The sequence below is a fragment of the Barbus barbus genome (genome assembly GCF_936440315.1).
Source record: "Barbus barbus genome assembly, chromosome: 14".
Lineage (NCBI taxonomy): Eukaryota > Metazoa > Chordata > Actinopteri > Cypriniformes > Cyprinidae > Barbus > Barbus barbus.
Window position 1 is genome coordinate 14289712 of NC_136742.1, and position 19624 is coordinate 14309335.

Consider the following 19624-nt stretch of genomic DNA (forward strand, 5'->3'; position numbering starts at 1 on the left):
GAATGAGAGTATAGTTCCTAGCCATATCGGCCTAGAAAATCTTAGTACACGATGTAACTACAGAAGAGTCAAGCTTTAAATAGGAAAATTATTTAAACTCTTTGGTCATTTTTGAGCGAGATGCTAATGGTCTAATCCGATTCAATGATCTATGCTAAGTTAAGCTAAAAGTGCTACCGCCAGACCTGGAGATCGGTTGAATGGATTCAAAAACGGTAAAACTCAACTGTTTAACTCTTGGGGAGTTGTAAAATTAGCCTATTTTCCAAAAAAGTGGAGTGTTCCTTTAATTTTAGGGGATCATGGTGACATATTTCTCATAAAGTTCCTGTTCCTATTTTCAGCCTAGTATTTGAAAGCATCCATTTATTTTATTACCACACTGCAGAAAAAAAATATATTTCAAATCCATATTTTTGTTTTCCTATAAAAACTCTTGGAGAGTTTAGCATGCTAATGTACATGACAATGTTAAAGTGTTTGGTCTTGGCGGAATCAATCTGCTATACTGCTGCTACAGATCTATACAGGTGGAGTTGGGGAAGGTGGAGGGTTTCTGAAGCGCACTGCATCTGCTACAGCAAGCACTAGCCAAGTATTTGAATGTTGAACCGCAAGCTCATTGGCTGCTGATAGAAAAAGAACCAATCAGCTGTGCCATGTGATGATGTCCTTTTGTCAGATGAGTTTGCCCTTTTATAGTGCATTCACACCAGACCAACTTGCGCGAATAAATCGCGCTATTCGCACGTAGTTGGACGCTTGAACATTTTAGTTTACTCGCTTCATTCCCGCGTGAAATTCGCTTCATTCGCGCGTGAAATTCACTTCACAACAGACGCGAATTCGCATCAGGGAGGGGCTTCTGCCAGGCGGCTCCAGTCTCGTTGCGAAATGGCTGACATATAAATAACTATTTTTTTACTATACTATTGTGAGTGTATTTGCAATAGGATATAACAGCTCCGGGTGTCCACATACAGCGACGATTATTTTGTCCTCCATTGTTGTTTCGGATTTTGTAATCACGTCACTACTAGAGCAAGCTCCTGATTGGTTAACGCGGCATGAATATCCGCCAAAGTTCAGATTTTTCAACTTGCGCGATTCGCATTCGCGTTACGTGCGTCAAACACCCGAAACGCTCAATTCGCGCCGCAGGGTGTCTATTCGCGGCTTTGCATTGACTTAGCAAGTAAATCACTCGCGCTTAACGCTTCATTCGCGTCTGGTGTGAACGCACCAGACTGCGCCATCTAGAGTTTCATGACAGAATTTTGGATTTACACAAAAGGGCTTTTCATTCATTAACATACGTTTCACACTGTACATTCTTAAACCCTGGATTAACGTTCTTATTTGCATATTTGCGTTGTTACCTTCACTGATTGAACAAACAGCAGGCAACCTGTTTACACGGCTTTTCCCGTGTCTTTTCAGTTATTAAAAAAAAAAGTCGCCGCATAGGTCTTTAGCCATTTTAAGCCTCATGAGACGCACAAAGGCAAGAAAACGAACACTAAAATACAAAAGAAAGAAAACACGTAGCAAAGTATGTTAATATTTCTTGGAATTTCTTTTAAGATAATAATACCATCTCCTCATCAATCCAGTTCACACGCTGTCCGTCTTTTGACATTTCTTACTTTTCTCTCACCAACTGCTGTTTACACGACGCGCGTTTCCTGTTACTGGCGTGACACAAGCCTCGCTGCTCAATTTCTGATTGGCTGTCTGTTGCGAAGTGTCCAGCAGCAACAAGCAAACACCGCTCCATTTCACACTGAACAAACTTAGCACGGCAATGCAGGGTTAACACCACAAATGCGGTGCGGTGCGATATAAAAATTAGTTTTATACATTACTAAATGTATTTTTCTTTTTTACTTATTTAACTTATTTCATTTATTTACCACACTACAAAATAATAATAATAAAGTATTTTTCTTTTGAATTTTTTTTCTTTTTACACTATAAATATCTAAACATCCTTAAAGCAACATGAATGTACATATTTAGTTTGATAATGTCTGTATTTTCAAGCTTTTTCCTTGTAAAATATCTTAACATGCAACATAAAATTTAAGATAAATTTACTTGAAAAGCAAAATTGGGTAAGATATTAGATTTATTTGTTTAATTGATCTACTACTCTGCAAAATAAAAATAACAATGAATAAATAAACAATAATAATCAGTATTTTTATCTTTTTTCCAGGAAAAATAAGCTTCCTTGAAATAAGATAAAGATAAATTTAAGAAGCAAAACTGAGTAAGATATTAAGAGTTTTTTTCAGCACAACCCTGATTAAAATTACCTAAAACAAGGAAAAATGCCAATTTGCCAATACAGTATGCAAAATAAACAGAATTCACAATATATTCTCTGAAAACAAGTCTTAACATCTTACACAATTTTACTTCTCAAGTATATACTGGAAAACAAGACAAAAAAATTATTAAGGAAATGATTTGCAGTGCAGTCACACAGCGCTAGCTATTTTTAGCCATTTTTGCCCCCAAGGACCGGATGGTTGTTAGCTGTTGTCCTTTAGCTTGATAAAAAGCGAAGGTCCTGCATGAACGAGGAGCATGTTGTAGTCAGCAGTGGAGTGTTTTAGCAAGAGGGTCTATGCTTGTGTGTTTGTCATAGCAGTGTTACCTCCTGTTCCCCTCCCCCATCATTTCATCAGCACCTTATTACTCCGTCTGGCAGGCAGCACTCGGTGGGGGGGGGGGCAAGCTCTATCGCTATGGCAACTGCATAACTGCTCACTCCACTGCACCCATCGCTTCAGTTTCCGTGGCGACCATGCTCCCTTCATCTCAGAGCTCAACTTCACGCCGACACATTTTATACAAAGCTCACCGTAATGACCCCATAAACAAGCATGTGTCAGTGCATGCTGGGAAAGAGTGGGCACAATGAGCAAGTGTCCTATTGTGTGTCGATTTCCACCTGAAGGACTGAATATTGATCCCTGGCTATAATGAGCTGTAGAATTATGATGCATGAAGCTTTGCATATTGCATAAAGGAGCATCCGCCACACCTAACACAAACAAAGAATCCCACCGAGGTGTTGTTGGGATCCATAGGAAAAGCTCTAACTTAGCACAGCCCAAAATAATGCTCTAGTTTTCAGACAGTGAGTATGACAGAACTCTGTCTAGACCATGAAGCTTCGCTTCGATACATACCTGGGATTACAAGGACATGCTGCTATCAGGTTATAATTATGAGCTAGATGAGCTGCTTAAATCTCTTGAGTTCAGTCTCTATGTCGCATCATCTTAAATTGGATGAAAAATAAAGAGCAGAGGGAAGAGGTTTGGAATGGGTGTGGTGAAACAGCGGATTGATGTTATGCGACTACAACAGAATCCTTGGCCCCAGTTGTCTGTTGGCATGTCAGTTAAATATTGCAAATCAGTTAAATCACATAATGTATATAGCTGTGAGAATGTGTACAACAATACAGTAATGGTGTTCACAAAAATTTAGTTTGAAATCTTAAGGCTTTCAGGTGCGTACTGAACAAATACAGTTTTTTGGGGGTTTTTTTCAGGAAATTCAAATAATAAATGGCGTTTTGACAGTCTTTGATGTGGCATGATAGATCACTGTATAAACGCCTTGGAGAGCCGCTTCTAGGGCAGTTCAGAAACGTGCTGTTATAAACCCAACACAAGCATTGACTAGAGCAGCCGCGATCAGCTCCGGTTCCCGTGTCTGAGCCGTGACGCACCGCAGACTTGTGCAGAGCGGAGCGCGAGTGTATGCGATCATTCCTTCCTCTGTACTACTAGTTTTAACGCGAATAAACATGACTGAACGTTTCAACCGCGGAAAGACATCAACAAAACAGCGTGGAAATAAAATGTCACGTAGCATTTCATGTAACCCAGCAAGTCATCAGTGTCCACAGCTCGTTAGTTCACTAGAGAAATTAAGTCTAGAGAGGAGCATTTTGTGAAATATTACACCATATACTCATTATATTTGACTAAACATGTTAGTCTTAATTATTTAATGTAGGCCTATGTTTCAATTAATCTGTTATGAAACATGCTATGAGCTGGTGTGTTATATTTTAACAAATAGCCTAGAATTTGTATTATTTATAAGTTCATTTAAAAACTGCATTATGTGGAATTTACATGTTTGCATTCTATTTTTTTTTTAGTTGAGTGTTGATAATCTATTTAAAAATAAATTGTAATTAAATTTAAGTTTGGGTTAAGTTGTTAGGCCTAATGCGTCACTTAAGCAAAGGGTTAACAGATAGCGAACAAAGAAAACTCCAGAAAGCAGTCTTGTGACCTTGGTGACTTTACTGGTTATTTTCGTAAAACTACAAACAAAGAAGAAAATTATGTGTAAGCATTACATTTATATCTATGACATATAGAGTTAAACAATACAATGTACATAGTTTCTTCACAACATCACTTTAGCTTTGTATATACTATAAATATATGCATTTTGTGTTAAACAAAGAGAAACCTAACGTTCCCTTAAACTGTTAGCATGTAGCATTAATTATTAAATCAATTCGTTTTCCCACAATAAATGCAGTATCAATCAAATATTTCAACAATTAAACAACTCCTTATGGACATCAGTATGTTTTAACACAAATATGGCACTTACGGACATATATATATCCAAGGCTCAAACAAAGAAATACTCAAAGCCCACTCAAAGTACAACTGCAAATTGTTTTAGACGATCTTCACTGAGAGAAAACAAAAGTGAAACTAAACATGTCAGACATTTTTGTCTTTTTACAGTAAAAATATCTCAACATCCTTAACTCCACATTATGTTTATTTTGTTTTATGCTTATTTTCAGTCTTTTTCTCAGTAAAATACCTAAAAACCTTAAAAGATAAATTTACATGAAAAGAAAAACTGGGTATGATATTAAAGATATTTATGGTCACACTTTATTTTAAGATCCAATTGTCGCTATTAACAAACCATAAACTATGACTTTTGGCTCATTAGACTACTAATTTGCTGCTTATTAATGGATAGTATGTAGTTGTTAAGTTTAGGTATTGGGTAGGATTAAGGGCGTAGAATGTGGTCATGCAGAATATGTGCTTTATAAGTACAATAGGTTATTAATAGGCATGCTAATAAGCAAATACCGGTAGTTAATAATGAGAGTTGGTTCCTATACTAAAGTGTTACCACATTTATTTACGACAGAATCCTATTGGATCTTTTGGCATGTCAGTTAAATATTGCAGATCAATTAAATCCCATTGTAAATCACTGCGAGTACATGTACAACAAGACACTAATTATGCTCAGAAATTATTTTTTTTTGACAATGCTAGAAAAGTTTTAGTTTGACATTGTAAGGCTTTTCAGGTTTTTAACTTCAAAAACACTGAATAAGCTGCTAGAATGGTGAATGGTAATGGTGTTTATTCAAATCTAGCCTATTGGGTTTAGATTGAACTATTTTAAGACCTATTCAAAATGTTTTAAAAAAGCACACTTATGCGCTGTGCTTATTACCTTATACATTCTTCAAAGTTCACCCAAAAAAATAAAACCATCATGTTCTTCCAAACTTCTGCAGAACACAAAAGGAAATGTTTTTTCAAACCATTTAGGTTACGAAAAGGACAAAAAAACCCACAGAGACCTTTCTCAAATTATCTTCTTTTAGGCTCTACAGAAGAAAAAAAGTCATATTATACATGAGGGTTAGTAAACGATGACAGAATTGTCATTTTTTTGGGTGTACTTTGCCTTTAATCTCATTTGTTGTAAGACTGAAATTATACCAGTTTATTGGCCTGCATTAAAACCCTTCTTGTTAAATGACCATTATGTATATACTATTCAGACATTAGGCTTCAGACACAATTATGGCATTATGACACATTTGGTCTGGCAGATTAAAGATGGACATCACATTATATAACATTTGAAAAGAGGCACCACACACTGCCAGATCTGTGCACCTGGTTCCAGTCTGTTGCCATGGCCACCATGCTGTCATTTGGCCTGAATTTAATGTTTCCGAGAATATGTGCAGAAAGGCCACAGAGACAGACATGGAAAGACAGGCATCGCTCTGACAGTAGATGATGAAAACTTTTTCATGATTTATTTTCTATTTATGACTCCTACTGCTATGACTGCTTTCGTAGTGAATATAAAACACATTTGAAATACAATTATTGTTAAATAAAAAAAAGATTAAAGGGAAAGAAGTTGTGTTGAAGGCTGGGGGTACCATTGACTTCCATTACAGTGACAAAAAAAGCTTCTTTTATGTTCCACACAAGATAGAAAGTCATATCAGAATGACATGAGGGTGATCTACCCCTATAATCTCCTCTGCTCCCATGGTCTTATGGGATAACAAAGTATTCACTGGTTTACGCTTCAGAATCTGAAGCAGATACTATATTTTTGCCTGTTCTATCACAAATAAAGAGTATTCAGACATTCTGCTTTGACGTCTTTTTGCATATAATGAAGCAGGGACATACACATATTTGGACATAAGCCTTCTGTCTCATTCTGCAGGCTGAATCCAGGCATATTTTTGAATGCACTCTTGTCTGTTTGTGTAATCATTTCTACTTGTGTTATCTCTGACTCAGCGCTGATTCAGAGTGATTCTCTAGATGTTACATCATCATAGGTCATGCCATTTAGTGGATGCTGAATTGTGGATCCTAAAACAATCAATGACAAACGGATTTATGCCTACTGTAAACCACTACCACACATCCTATCTGCATGATTTTGACCCCACCTGATCTTCTTTCTCTCTCTCTCTGTTCATCCAGTGATGGAGTTGCTGTATTGGCGGAACCTGAAGCAGAGTGGGCTGGTGCTTGGCAGTTTACTGCTGCTATTTTTCTCTCTGACGCAGTTCAGTGTGGTCAGCGTGGTGGCCTATCTGGCCCTGGCCACCCTCTCTGCAACCATCAGCTTCAGAGTCTACAAGTCTGTGCTGCAGGCTGTGCAGAAAACAGATGAGGGACATCCCTTCAAGTAAGCCTGCTCTGTGTGCACAGACTGCGTGTGTCATTTAATCAGTTACTAACATTGTTTTATTGCGGATGCAGAGCTTATCTGGAGGTGGATATGTCACTGTCCCATGATCAGATGCAGAAGTATGCAGAAAACGGCCAGCATTATATCAACAGCACACTGAAAGAACTGCGCAGACTGTTTCTGGTGCAGGATCTGGTGGACTCACTAAAGGTGACCCTCTGTTCAATTTAATCTACACCTGGGTTATTCAGTTGGCTGATAAATTTTCCTTAAAATTATATTTAATAAGAAAGTATAGAAATGATTGGATATGATAAAGGAATTATGTGAAGTGTTTTTTTTTATTGGTTGCTCATATATAGATAGATACAGCATGCATGACAATGCATTTGCACTACTTTCCGGCTGTACACTACTGTTCAAAAATTTGGGGTTGGTAAGATTTTTAAGATATTTTTTTTTTTTAAACGATCACCCAGTCTGCATTTATGTGATAAAAAATACAGTAAAAACAGTACAATTGTGAATTATTATAGTGTAATTTAAACCTAATTAATTAACATTTTATTTAAACGTTACATTTAAAAATTATTTAAAATTTTAATTTATTCCTGTGATTGCAAAGCTGAATTATCAGAATCATTACTCCAGTCTTCAGTCACATGATCCTTCAGAAATCACTCTAATATGATGATTTGGTGCTCAAGTAACATTTTTAATTTTCTCTTATTATGTTGAAAACAGTTGTGCTGCTTAGTTTTATTATTTTGTGGAATACGTTTTTAAATTGTTAGATAAATAGAAATGTCAAAAGAGCGTGTTTGTAAATGTCAATGTAAATGTCTTCACAGTCACCTTGTTGACTCTTTTTTTTTAAAAAAAAACATCTTACTGACCTCAAAATTAGTATCTATGCATTTGTGTGTGTGTTCACGGTGTGTGTGTGTGTGTGTGTGTGCATTTGTTCACTACTCACTGCTGTGTGTGTGCACTTGGATGGGTTACGCAGAGCACCAATTTCGAGTATGGGTCACCATACTTGACAATACGTCACGACTTTTTTTTACTTGACTTTAAAAATTTCACAAATGTTCTTTGTAAATTTTAAGGTTGTCAGTTACAAAATTTGTATCAATAAGAAATGCACGATGAGTATAAGAGTGCATGATTGTTTGCTAATTGGTAACCTATATGAGCTACATAAACAATAATAGTAGTACATTAAGAATTAGTATAGCGCAGTTTAACACTTTATGAACTTCTACAATCCTTTAGTTTAGTTTGTCACAGTACTGGCACAGAAAAGCATCATAAATCATTTGATACCTGCATACAGTATTTGTGTGATTGAACTGCTGGTTGTGTTTGTTTGACTCAAGTTTGCAGTGCTGATGTGGTTGCTGACCTATGTGGGAGCCCTCTTCAATGGACTCACTCTTCTTATTATGGGTGAGCACCTTTTTTTGATTCCATATACACATGTGATAAGAATTATAGATGAATGTATGCTTTTTAAATGGCAGGCTACTGCAGTTACAGATTATGCACTCTTTTGTCCCATTTTTTAACATTTGCATTGCATCTTGCTTCAGTGGTGGTGTCCATGTTCTCGATGCCTGTGGTCTATGAGAAATACCAGGTCAGAGTGGCACCATTGTTACCATGACTACAGAATCATGTGTAATTCATAAGCACTATGACTACAATGACTCACTTTTTAAATCTTTCTCTGTCTCTAGGCACAGATTGATCAGTATCTGGACCTAATAAGAACCCAAGTCAACTCTGTGGTAGGAAAGTAAGTACTCGCTTTAAGCATTTATTATTATAATAAAATATAATATAATAGAATTAGTGCTGTCAAACAATTAATCGCATCCAAAATAAGTTTTTGATTACATAATATATGCATGTGTACTGTATATGTTTATTATGTATATATAAAGACACACATACAGCATATGCTTTGAAAATATTTACATGTATTTACATATATATTTATATTCAAATAATTTATTTAATATATAAATGTAACATATTTTTCTTAAATATATACATGCATGTGTATGTATTTATATATACATAATAAATATACACAGTACACACACATATATTACGTAAACAAAAACTTTATTTTGGATGCGATTAATCGTGATTAATCGTTTGACAGCACTAAATATAATATAACATAATATAATATGAATGTGTGTTTTGATAAAGGATCCAGGAGAAGATTCCTGGGTCCAAACGAAAGGCTGAATAGGCCCCACAGGGCCCCCTGGAGGAGGTTGTGAGCCCCTGAATGCCCCATTATTGGGAGAGCTGAAAGATGATCAAGGATTCCTCTTTGCACACACACACACACACATACATACACACACAGAGAGAAATCAGACACAAATAAACATCACTGGAACATAGTTCTACTTTGTACACATTGTGACGTCTAGAGCAACGGCTGAGCTGTGCAGGAGAAGTCCCATCCTCGCCTTGTAACCATAAAAAAAAAGAAAGAAAAAAAGCGAAGCGTGCTGTCTCTCAAATCAGGATCTAGTCAGAAGTACAACTACTCAATGAATTGTTGAAGTAACCTTGAAACATATAATTCAAATCTGGCAAAAAGACTAGATGTGATTTTTTTAGTTTTTTTGTATGTGTTGCTCATAAAGTGCATGAAGTCAAGAGTCTTAAGTGCTGATGAATTCTCTTTTTATCTTTTAAGTTTGTGTGCTTTCTCAGCTGTGCTGAAAATCTCTGTTGTATGTGAAGGATCTCTCCAGCTTTATTGCTCTCCAGTCACACTCTTCTTGAGAAAAAAAAAAAGCTTTTTTGTGTCTTGGGCGTTGGGTGGGGCTTTTCCTCTTCCATCATTATATCTGTGAACATAATTAACATAACCGTCATTGTCAGCTAGACGCATAGATCTGCTGAGGTTCATGATATCTGGGCACAAACGCAACTATTTAGCAATGTTCTGATTATATATGGTCAGCTCACTCGTAGCATTACAGTATGTTTCTTTTTCTTAGGACTCATGTTTTTAGGTGCTGTCATTGATCTTTTTTTTTTTAATGATATAAAGCAAAAGAGAGGGAGGAGAAGGAAGCTTCAGTGAGTGATTGCCAGCTAGAATCTGACAATATTTGTACTATGTTAAGTGTTGTTCATTCTTTTAGCCATTGACTCTTAACTATTTGCACTTAAGATGTACTCAATACTGAATGCGAAAATAAATGTTCTTAAATGTATTTCTTTATGGCTCATCTTTCATCTTTAAATATTGTTGTAACCAATGGTGCTATGCAGGGGTGCCGTAACGAGTGGGAAGGTGAGGATGATTCCAAGGGCCCGGAATGCGATTTTCACCGAGGGGGACCCAGCTTCCTAAAACAAACCCACCCCAAAGGAACGTGAACGCGTGGGTTTTTTGGGGGGGGCAACACAATGTTCAGGCCCGGAAACCATAACGGTGCCCTGATGCTATGAGTGTGAATTTGTAAATGATATTTAATATCATATTTTTTTCTAAGTGCTATCAGGCCAGAATCAATATTATCAATCCAACTACATATTTTGCTCTGATTTTTAAGGATAAATTATCATTGAATATATTTTAAAGTCATAATTTAGACCAAAACTGCAAATTATCAAACTTAAATTGTTTTTTGTTAAATCATGTATTAACAACAATTAGCCTACACAACATGATCAAACTTTTACCTCGAACAATCGACTGGATTTTTGACTTTCATGAGCTGTAAGCTCTAATCATCAAAATTAAAACTAAAAACGTTTGAAATGTTTTACTTTGCATGTAATGAATCTAGAACATATGAAAGTTTCACTTTTTGAAATGTTACAAAGAACTTTTTCACGATATTCTAATTGTGTGTGTGTGTGTGTGTGTGTGTGTGTTTGTGTGTGCGTGTGTGTGTGTGTGTGTGTGTGTGTGTGTAGCCTACAGTAACGATAAGAACTGTTTAAACATTAAACATTTTACCTTATATAACTGGGAAAGATGTAGAGCAGAATATATAACTCTGAGGAAAGTTGGGGAATTACTGTAGCTTCAAGAAATTGTAGCCTACCTGTCAGTGATGTTTGTGTTACATACAGTATATGAATAATGAATCTCTTAAATTAGGACGCTGCCCATCTGTCAGCGGGCACTGTTGGGTGGGCCCGGTGTACCTGTCTATTGTCCAAATGCAGTTTCTTCGCCCCAGGAACAGTTGGGACGAACTTGGACAACAGCGCTGTTTCCGCTCGCATGCATGAAGTGCAACACACACACACACATACTTGTTTCTGTGAATTGTAGGGACTTTCCATAGACTTCTATTATTTTTATACTGACCAAACAATATTTTTATCCCCTAACCCAAATCTAAACCTACCCCTTACAGAAAACATGTTTGCATTGTTACTTTTCTGCAGGCCTGTTACTTTTCTCAGGTTTTACTATCCTTAGGGGGACATTTGGTCCACACAATGTAACAAACAAGATTTCAGTTGTTTCTATAAGCTAATTATAAATACAGTAAGATAACCTAACAGAAAATATTTCAGCATTTTTACAAAAACAAAAAACCTTTGTCTCTGGAAGAACAAAAACAGCTTATTGAATATAGATGACTATGAGTCTTTCTCTGATGAGCTCTTCTCGTCCTCTGCTGGTGAGACAGAGAACTGTGCCTCAGAGAGAAGAGAGAGGCAGTGTCACACTCCAAAATACAGGCGAAACGAGAGGGAGGGGGGGATAGGACCATTGTGAAGGGACAATAGGAAAACTGCTGACAGTGGGTGTGGTGCTCAGCATCCGAAGGGCTGGAAGTGACTGGGTTGTGATCACCAAAACAGGAAATTATTGCTCCACTATGTGTTCTTTGTTTGTAAACCATGTTCAAATTTGATAAAAACCTCTTTAACGTTGACATGTCATAAGATAACGTTAGTGATTAGTTAATATGTTTCTATAATCATACATTTCTGCACCTATACACTAGTTTTATGAAGCCAGACTGAAATTTAAGTTGTTTCATTTCAAATAATCTACAAGATCATTATTCTGCAAAAAGTGATTTTCTTACTTATGTCTTGTTTTCCCGTAGGCTACAAGTAGGCCTATCTATTCTAAAATCAAGAGGCTTTTAACTGAACCACATTAGTAAGCTACAGCACTCTTTGATGTGAAACATGGATCTTTTCACTCAGTATTAAAAGCATGTCAGGAGCCATTTACACATATTAAATCTTGTTTTATGAGACATTTATCAAAATTAGGCCAGTTCAGAAAAAAAAACAGTCGCTTTAAGCAATAACTCACTTAATTTGTATACATATCTATCAGAAAACAAGACTTCCTATATGTCTCTCCATTTTTCTTTTCAAGTAAATACCTAGCCTATTTATTTAAGAATGTTTAGATATTGGAACTGAAAAACCAGAAAAGTTCATTTTGTTGTGCAGTGCTGCTGTATTTCTGGGCAAACTAGCCTACTTTAGCATGCATTCAGTCAGTAACCTGTCAAGAGGTTCCTTCTCATCTGAGCTCTTGGAGACAAACAGAAGTCCTGTCCCACATTAGTAAGCTACAGCACTCTTTGATGTGAAACATGGATCTTTTCACTCAGTATTAAAAGCATGTCAGGAGCCATTTACACATGACCTCCAACTCAGTGCTGCCCCAAATGGGTCTATAGCTCATTCTTTTGAGAAACATTGAAGCCACAAGATGTTAAATGTCCTATAGATGCACACAACTGAGAAGTGAAAAGGCTAATCTGAGCAAGGGGTGCCCTCTGCTGCCAAATATGGGAAAATAAGATTTATTTGTTAATAATGAAAAATCAAAATATGGTTTGGCCTTCATTTCTAAATCATTTCAAAATGCAGTTTGGTGAAAAGGCCTATTTCTCACAATACATTCAACTACATGCTTTCTGAGCGTTAACCAGATGTCAAATTGACAAATTAAAGTACTGAACCGTGTGTGTGTGTGTGTACGCATGTGTGTGTGAGTGGATGTGTTGGTTTTCCACTCTTGAGTTTCACTCCGTCATTGCTGTGTACTTTTTTCCTGCATTGCAGCAGATCTGTAGATTGTACACACAAAACTTTGCTGAATTTTTGTGTTTTTGTCAATTTCCCATTCATTTCCTATGGCCGGTCATTTTTGACCAAAGACCACAAGTGTGATTATTTTACACTTAGCCAGCTCGAATCAATTTGTTTGTGTGTTCACATTCCAAATGCCATAAAAGTCACCAACTTTTCGTACCAGCTGCGATTTTTAAAAATTCAAAACGTCAGAAGTGACCGAAGAGCACCAGAGGGTTTTAACATTTTCTATTATATTGTCAAAATGCAGTTTGGTGAAAAGGTTTATTTTTTTTATAAAACATTCAACTAAAGAATTAACCAAATGTCAAGTCGACAAATAAAAGGTGAAATTCCTTGCGGCCTTTGGAGCTACTCTATTTGGTAAATAAATAAAATAAGTTATTCATGTTTATTTTATTTCCATGTCTCTAAAATCTTAAGACCTTTCTCTCACCTTGCTCTCACTCAGTGACGTTCAGCAAGATGGCCTTGAGGTGCCTGTCTGTATGTTGGGAACTCACTCAAAGGTCAACTGGGCCCTCACAAACACAAACTGCCAAAAGCCCAACATGACTGACCAATGTCTCCTTGTCAAATACACCTCAAGACAAGGTGAAAAAGCCAACAGTGCCTAAAACTATTTTAAAATCTAGCAGAGTCAGAGTACAGTATTTAGCATGTGCCTGTAACTGTGAAAACCCTCACAAATGACTGACAATACCACATAATGCAAAATCTATATTTTGGTTAGTTTTTAATTAGGTTCAGAACTATTTTTGAACAGAAATGGCTAGAGAAAGGTAGAAATAAAGGGCTGCTCATAAAACTTTGAAGGTAAATAGACTTTTGAAGAATGTTGGGCATAATGGTTAGTAATCATAAAAGAGCCAGCGGAAATGTCAGAGATAAAACGCTTAATGCACGCTCTTACCTCTCTGTGCACCTGAGGACATGCGGCTGTCAATCAGTCAGACAGGCCTAATGGATTCACTCTATCTCCCTCCCTCACACACACACACACACATACACTCCCTCTGGCTCTCTCTGTCTAACAGACCACTGCCCATTCCAATAGCAATAAGAATAGATTTGGTTTTTTTTGGTACTTTCACAAACCAAAAGATCTCAAAAGAGCATGAGAATAGATTAAACCAGCTGGATGTCGAGCATCTATAGGCTTACCCCTATAAAGCCTTATCATAATTGATACACAAATGTCTAAGGCCTGCAAATTATCAACATGATCAAAATTTTGCTGAAAAACCTGTTGTAGCCTACACAATGCACTACATGCCTTCTGATAGTTTCTGTTTTTTAGCAAGTAAAAGGCCTTTTAGTATCATTCTAGAAACATCTTCAGGTTGTGGTTCACATGTCTTTCTGCTCTGCAGTCTTTAGTGAGTTTTGTAAAGTAAGCACAAGAATATCCTAGTAATATTTCAAGATGAACATTTACTGGGCCGAAGCAGGTTTACTCGATTATCCATACTTGTTTTTTTTAGTTAATTATTTCTAAATTCTGAATAAAATGTTGATGTTTTTTTCCTTCTCTGTGAGCTCCATATTCTCACTATGGGCTATAAAAGATTGATTTATCAAATATGATATATTTAAAAATGCAACTTTTTACAAATTGTATTATTTCATATGTCAGGCTTTACAGGGTTTTTAAATAATAATTAGAATTTGTAGTATGTGTGATGATTGGGAGCCAGTGGAGCTGGTGAAGCACAGTACAAACCTTTACTAACCTTTTCTAACTTTATTTTATCTTATGCCTTGCAGTAATGCAGCGTAATGCTCTAAACATCTTGTGACATCTAAAGCACTTTAGAAGACCTGTAGAAGTGAGTTTAGATTCCTACTATCAAGAATGAAGAAGTTATAGTTCACTGAAAAATATTATATAATATGCCCTTTCTCTGATCTAAATGTTTCAATAAGACATAATTTCATGTTTTCGATATCCATCCAACTTTTACCTAATATCCTAATCAACTAATAAAAGCCATAATTTCATCTTTCAGGAGATGACACCAGTTTGGAGGGAAAACAAGAGCACAAACATTAGTAAGCGTTTGCAATGGATTTAATTCATTCTGTGATGTTTTGTGGTATTAACTGGTATTGTCTCACTGTAAAACAATTAGTCTGTTTGATAAAATAATGTAAACTTGCAGGACACCCTTTTTATCGACCCCACACTAAGCAGTTCGTGAAAGTCAAGCTGTAATTATATATCAAATGTACAAAAACTGTCACTGGGGCGGTACCTTTTCAAAGGTACACTTTTGTACCTTTTAGGTACAAATATGTACACTTTCAGTACTAATATGTACAGTCATGGCCAATATTTTATTAAAAAAATTCACAAAAGTCGAACCCTTCATTGGATAATAAGAATTTAAAATGGGGGGGGGGGGGGGTATCATTATGAAATAAATGTTTTTCTCAAATACACGTTGGACACAATTATTGGCACCCCTAGAAATTCTTATTAATAAAATATCTCTGAAGTATATTCCCATTGAAATTCACAATTTTGAGCACTCCAGGGTGATTATGAACATGAAATTATCCAGCCATGGCTTCCTGTTTCACAGAAATATAAACAGAAGAGAAAACAAAGCCCAAATTCCCTTAATCATCCATCACACAGGGAAAAAAAAACAAAGAATACATTTCTGATGTGCAGCAAAAGATAACTGAGCTTCACAAATTAGTGAAGTGGCTTTAAGAAAATAGCTAGAGCAGTGAAAATTCCCATTTCCACCAGCAGGGCAATAATTAAACATTTCCAATCAACATAAAATGTTACGAAACTGCCTGGAAGAGGACGTGTGTCTATATCGTCCTAATGCACGGTGAGGAGGAGAGTTTGAGTGGCTAAAGACTCTTCAAGGACCACAGCTCGAGCCCCTGCCCCTTTGAGGTCCGACGCTAAAGTGCTAAAGTGAGGGTAGGGGTGTGCGATATGAAGATTTTTGATCGTGGACGATAAAAATGTCTCCACGATCTGCTTTTGAAGAAATAGTGTAGTATCGTGCAACAGCGCACGTTCTGTCAGCTGCAGTTCTGGTGCTCCCAAACCTGTATTAATTTATTTCTTGTGCTGAACACAAAAGAAGATATTTTGAAGAATCTGGGTAACCAAACAGGTTGCTGGTCCACCTTGACTTTAACAGTAGGGAAAAAAAATACTATGAAAGTCACTGTGGACCAGCAACTGTTTGGTTTTCCACAATCTTCCAAATATGTTATGTTTAGCAGAAAAAGGAAACTGATTCAGGTTTAAAACAACTTTTTAGTGAGTAAATGAAGGTATAAATATAAAACACAAATTTTGGGGTGAATTATTCCTTTAATGTTAATAAAACACCAAACACAAAGAGAAAGTTGTTTTAATAGGAATCAATCTATATAGTGTTTTATTTTTATATTTGTTCATATCGTTTATTGAATGCTCCTGCTAAATACACCTATTGTAGGCTACCTGAAAATAAAACACGGTTTATTTTATTTGTATATTATCTGTATTTGTAATGTGTATCTTTGCTCTCATTTTTTAAGTGTGTACGGTGTGTACAGTGTGTACGGTTTTAGTTGTTAATGTTATTTTATTATTATTGTTGTTACTTTAATTGTATTCTATTTTAGTATTTGTTTTATTGGTTGTGTTCAGCACTTTGGTCAGTGTAATGCTGAATTTAAATGTGCTCTGTAAATAAAACTTACTTACTTACTTACTTACCTACACTACAGTACCATTCAAAGGTTTGGTGTCAGTAAGATTTTAATGGCTTTGAAAGAATTCTCTTATGCTCACAGAGGCTGCATTTATTTGATTGAAAATACAGTAAAAACAGTAATGTTATACAACAATTTCAAATAGCTGTTTTCCATTTGAATAGATTTTAAAATGTAATTTACTCCTGTGAGGCAAAGCTGAATTTTCAATAGTCTTTATTCCAGTCAATCAGCTATATCGTTCACGTTAAATAGTTATAATTTATATTTATATTGCATTGTGGTTTTTAGATGCATGTTTGTGTTTTTTCACTGCAATAATGCTTGCAAATTATGAAGTAAAGAAAAAAAAAAAAAGAATATAAAGCCCCTCTTTATGTAAGCATGCACACTGCCCTCTGGTGTACTGATGTGTGCACACCAGCCACGTCCCAAATCATCCCTGAACAGGCACCCTGCCAGTGGCAATGACATCACCCACCTCAAAACACAGACTGACACTCACAATTAGCCTCGTTCTGTGTGGGTATGTGTGACTGGGCTGCTACATTCACTCCGTCTGACGACTTGAGACTGACTGCATCGATGGCCTGAATCACCTCTGGGTACAGAGGGGTTTTAGAGAGGGCAGTGAAAAGTCCTGTGCCATTTTCAGCTAATTTCTTTCTCCCTTTGTACAAAAGGAAGATACACAGCTCACAATTAAAGATGGGAATTGGTCACAAAGTGCCGCAAATATGTCTAGAATTAGTTTTGTGTTTGAAAGTTCACATACAGCAAGTTCCCAGCTATTCCAAGTCTCTCCAAGTGTTTTGTTGCTAGACAGAGGAACAAAGTGAACTGAAGAAAGACAGTGAGTCCTACACTCCTTGAAAATAATACAACATGACACAGTAGACAGAAATAATTGGACATCAGGTGATGTCATGTCTTAAGGTCTGAGTCTGCAGTAGAGGAATACCTGGACAATGATCTGATGTGAAGTGTTTCGCCGACATGGTCTACCTTTTCATATTCAGGCTGTGAGGAAGAGATACACATTGGATTTCAACTCACACATATGTACACATGCACACATCTTAGGAATGGGAAAGGAAGTATAACAGGCAACACATTTTGTAGCAATGTAGGATGACCACAAGAAAGTGTTTTAGGGACAGTTTTCTCTGCTATATTCCCTAAAATAAAAATAAACTAATAAATGACATATATTGTCACACTATCACACTGTCTAGACTTTCTATTTGCACCGTCTCATTAGTTGTCATGGTTATTGATTTGATTTTGTCATTCTGTTCAGTTGTGTCTTGTTAATTAGTCTTGTTAATTATCCTCATTTGGTCTGTGTATTTAAGTTGTGTCTGTTCATTGACACAGTAAGTGTGACATATATATAATTATTAATACATTTTAAATCTATATTTTAATATATAAAATTACATAATTATAGCTGCCATACTTATCATTATTATTGTGATGATGATGATTACTCTTCCATACCCCCCCCCCATATATATGTGACTGTAACAATTAATTCAACTCATGATACAGTGAAAGTGAAAGTGACATGACATACAGCCAAGTATGGTAACCCATACTCGGAATTTGTGCTCTGCATTTAACCCATCCAAAGTGCACACACACAGAAGTTATCACACCTGGAGCAGTGGGCAGCCATTTATGCTGCGGCGGCCAGGGAGCAGCTGGGGGTTCAATGCCTTTCGTGGTATTGAGGGTGGAGAGAGCACTGTACATTCCCCCCACATACAATTCCTGCCGGAATTGTAGCATGAACAATTTTTAATCTAAATTAGATTTTTCAAAATTTGAACCAAAAAAAATAAATCTGACTTTAGTTTTGTGAAAGCATCTGCACGAAACAAAAACAGCAGACAGGCTGGATGAGAATGCAAATTCACTCTCTGCCAGCAGGTGGCGCTTATGGAACAGCGGCGATATGGTGTTTTCTTAGTTGCTGCTGTAAAGAAAGCAGCGCTTATCAACTCTGCTTTAATATGCATTATACAGAGGCAAGATGAAAAGAAAAAGCTATTCAAACTAAGACAGTCAATTCCCCTTACCCCCAATTGTACCCCGATACATTTAACATCTCAACTGATTTCAATCGTCACACATTTGTATCAATTTTCAACCAGCACAGGGTGCATTTTTACATCCCTAATATATTATTTTATAGCACTGGAATAATTTCTCATATGCATTTTCAAAGCACTTTTGACATTTTATTTAAATACGCAAGAGTTAGAATGACTTATAGATGTGCTTATACATGCTGCCAACAATGTTATGTTTTTGTGTTTTATATTTTTCAGTTTGAACTACTTTAGTATTACACGTGTAATCTAGATGGGATTATGGCATGTTCATAGGGCAGGTGGCATGGCCAGCAGTCTGGTGCTTTACCCTAACCTGACCCAGAACCAGGTGCTGGGCTGCGATTATGAGTCTCAGAAGACCATCCAGCCTGCAGTCTTCCCAGAGGCCTCCATATGGACACCAACTGCAATCTGTGATGAACGCTTATGAGCACAATCACTTTTCATCCACATAAACATACCATGGTTGTACCAAATGTAGTTAATAGAGTGGGGGTTAATATGTATATTTCATTGCCTTATTAAGATTTTCATGGTGCTTGTTAAATTATTGTTGCAAAGAAATCATATGCAATCATGTAGGCTATTCCAGTCAACACACACACACGACTTTGTTTTTAGTAGAT

The 19624-nt window shown here is 36.4% G+C and overlaps 1 protein-coding gene across 2 annotated transcripts in view; it reads left to right on the forward strand.

Moving 5' to 3' along the window:
• The window catches only part of LOC306880049 (reticulon-1-A-like), a 38398-nt gene extending 28118 nt beyond the window's left edge, over positions 1–10280 (forward strand). The window contains exons 4-9 of one of the 2 annotated variants that reach the window (XM_079433324.1): positions 6822–7029; positions 7104–7242; positions 8412–8481; positions 8625–8671; positions 8772–8830; positions 9253–10280. In XM_079433324.1, coding sequence (XP_079289450.1) covers positions 6822–7029; positions 7104–7242; positions 8412–8481; positions 8625–8671; positions 8772–8830; positions 9253–9295 — 566 coding nt within the window. In that variant the 3' untranslated portion in view covers positions 9296–10280. The remainder of the gene's footprint in view (positions 1–6821; positions 7030–7103; positions 7243–8411; positions 8482–8624; positions 8672–8771; positions 8831–9252) is intronic. The other variant, XM_079433325.1, reaches the window with a different exon arrangement.
• Positions 10281–19624: the final 9344 nt, after the last annotated feature.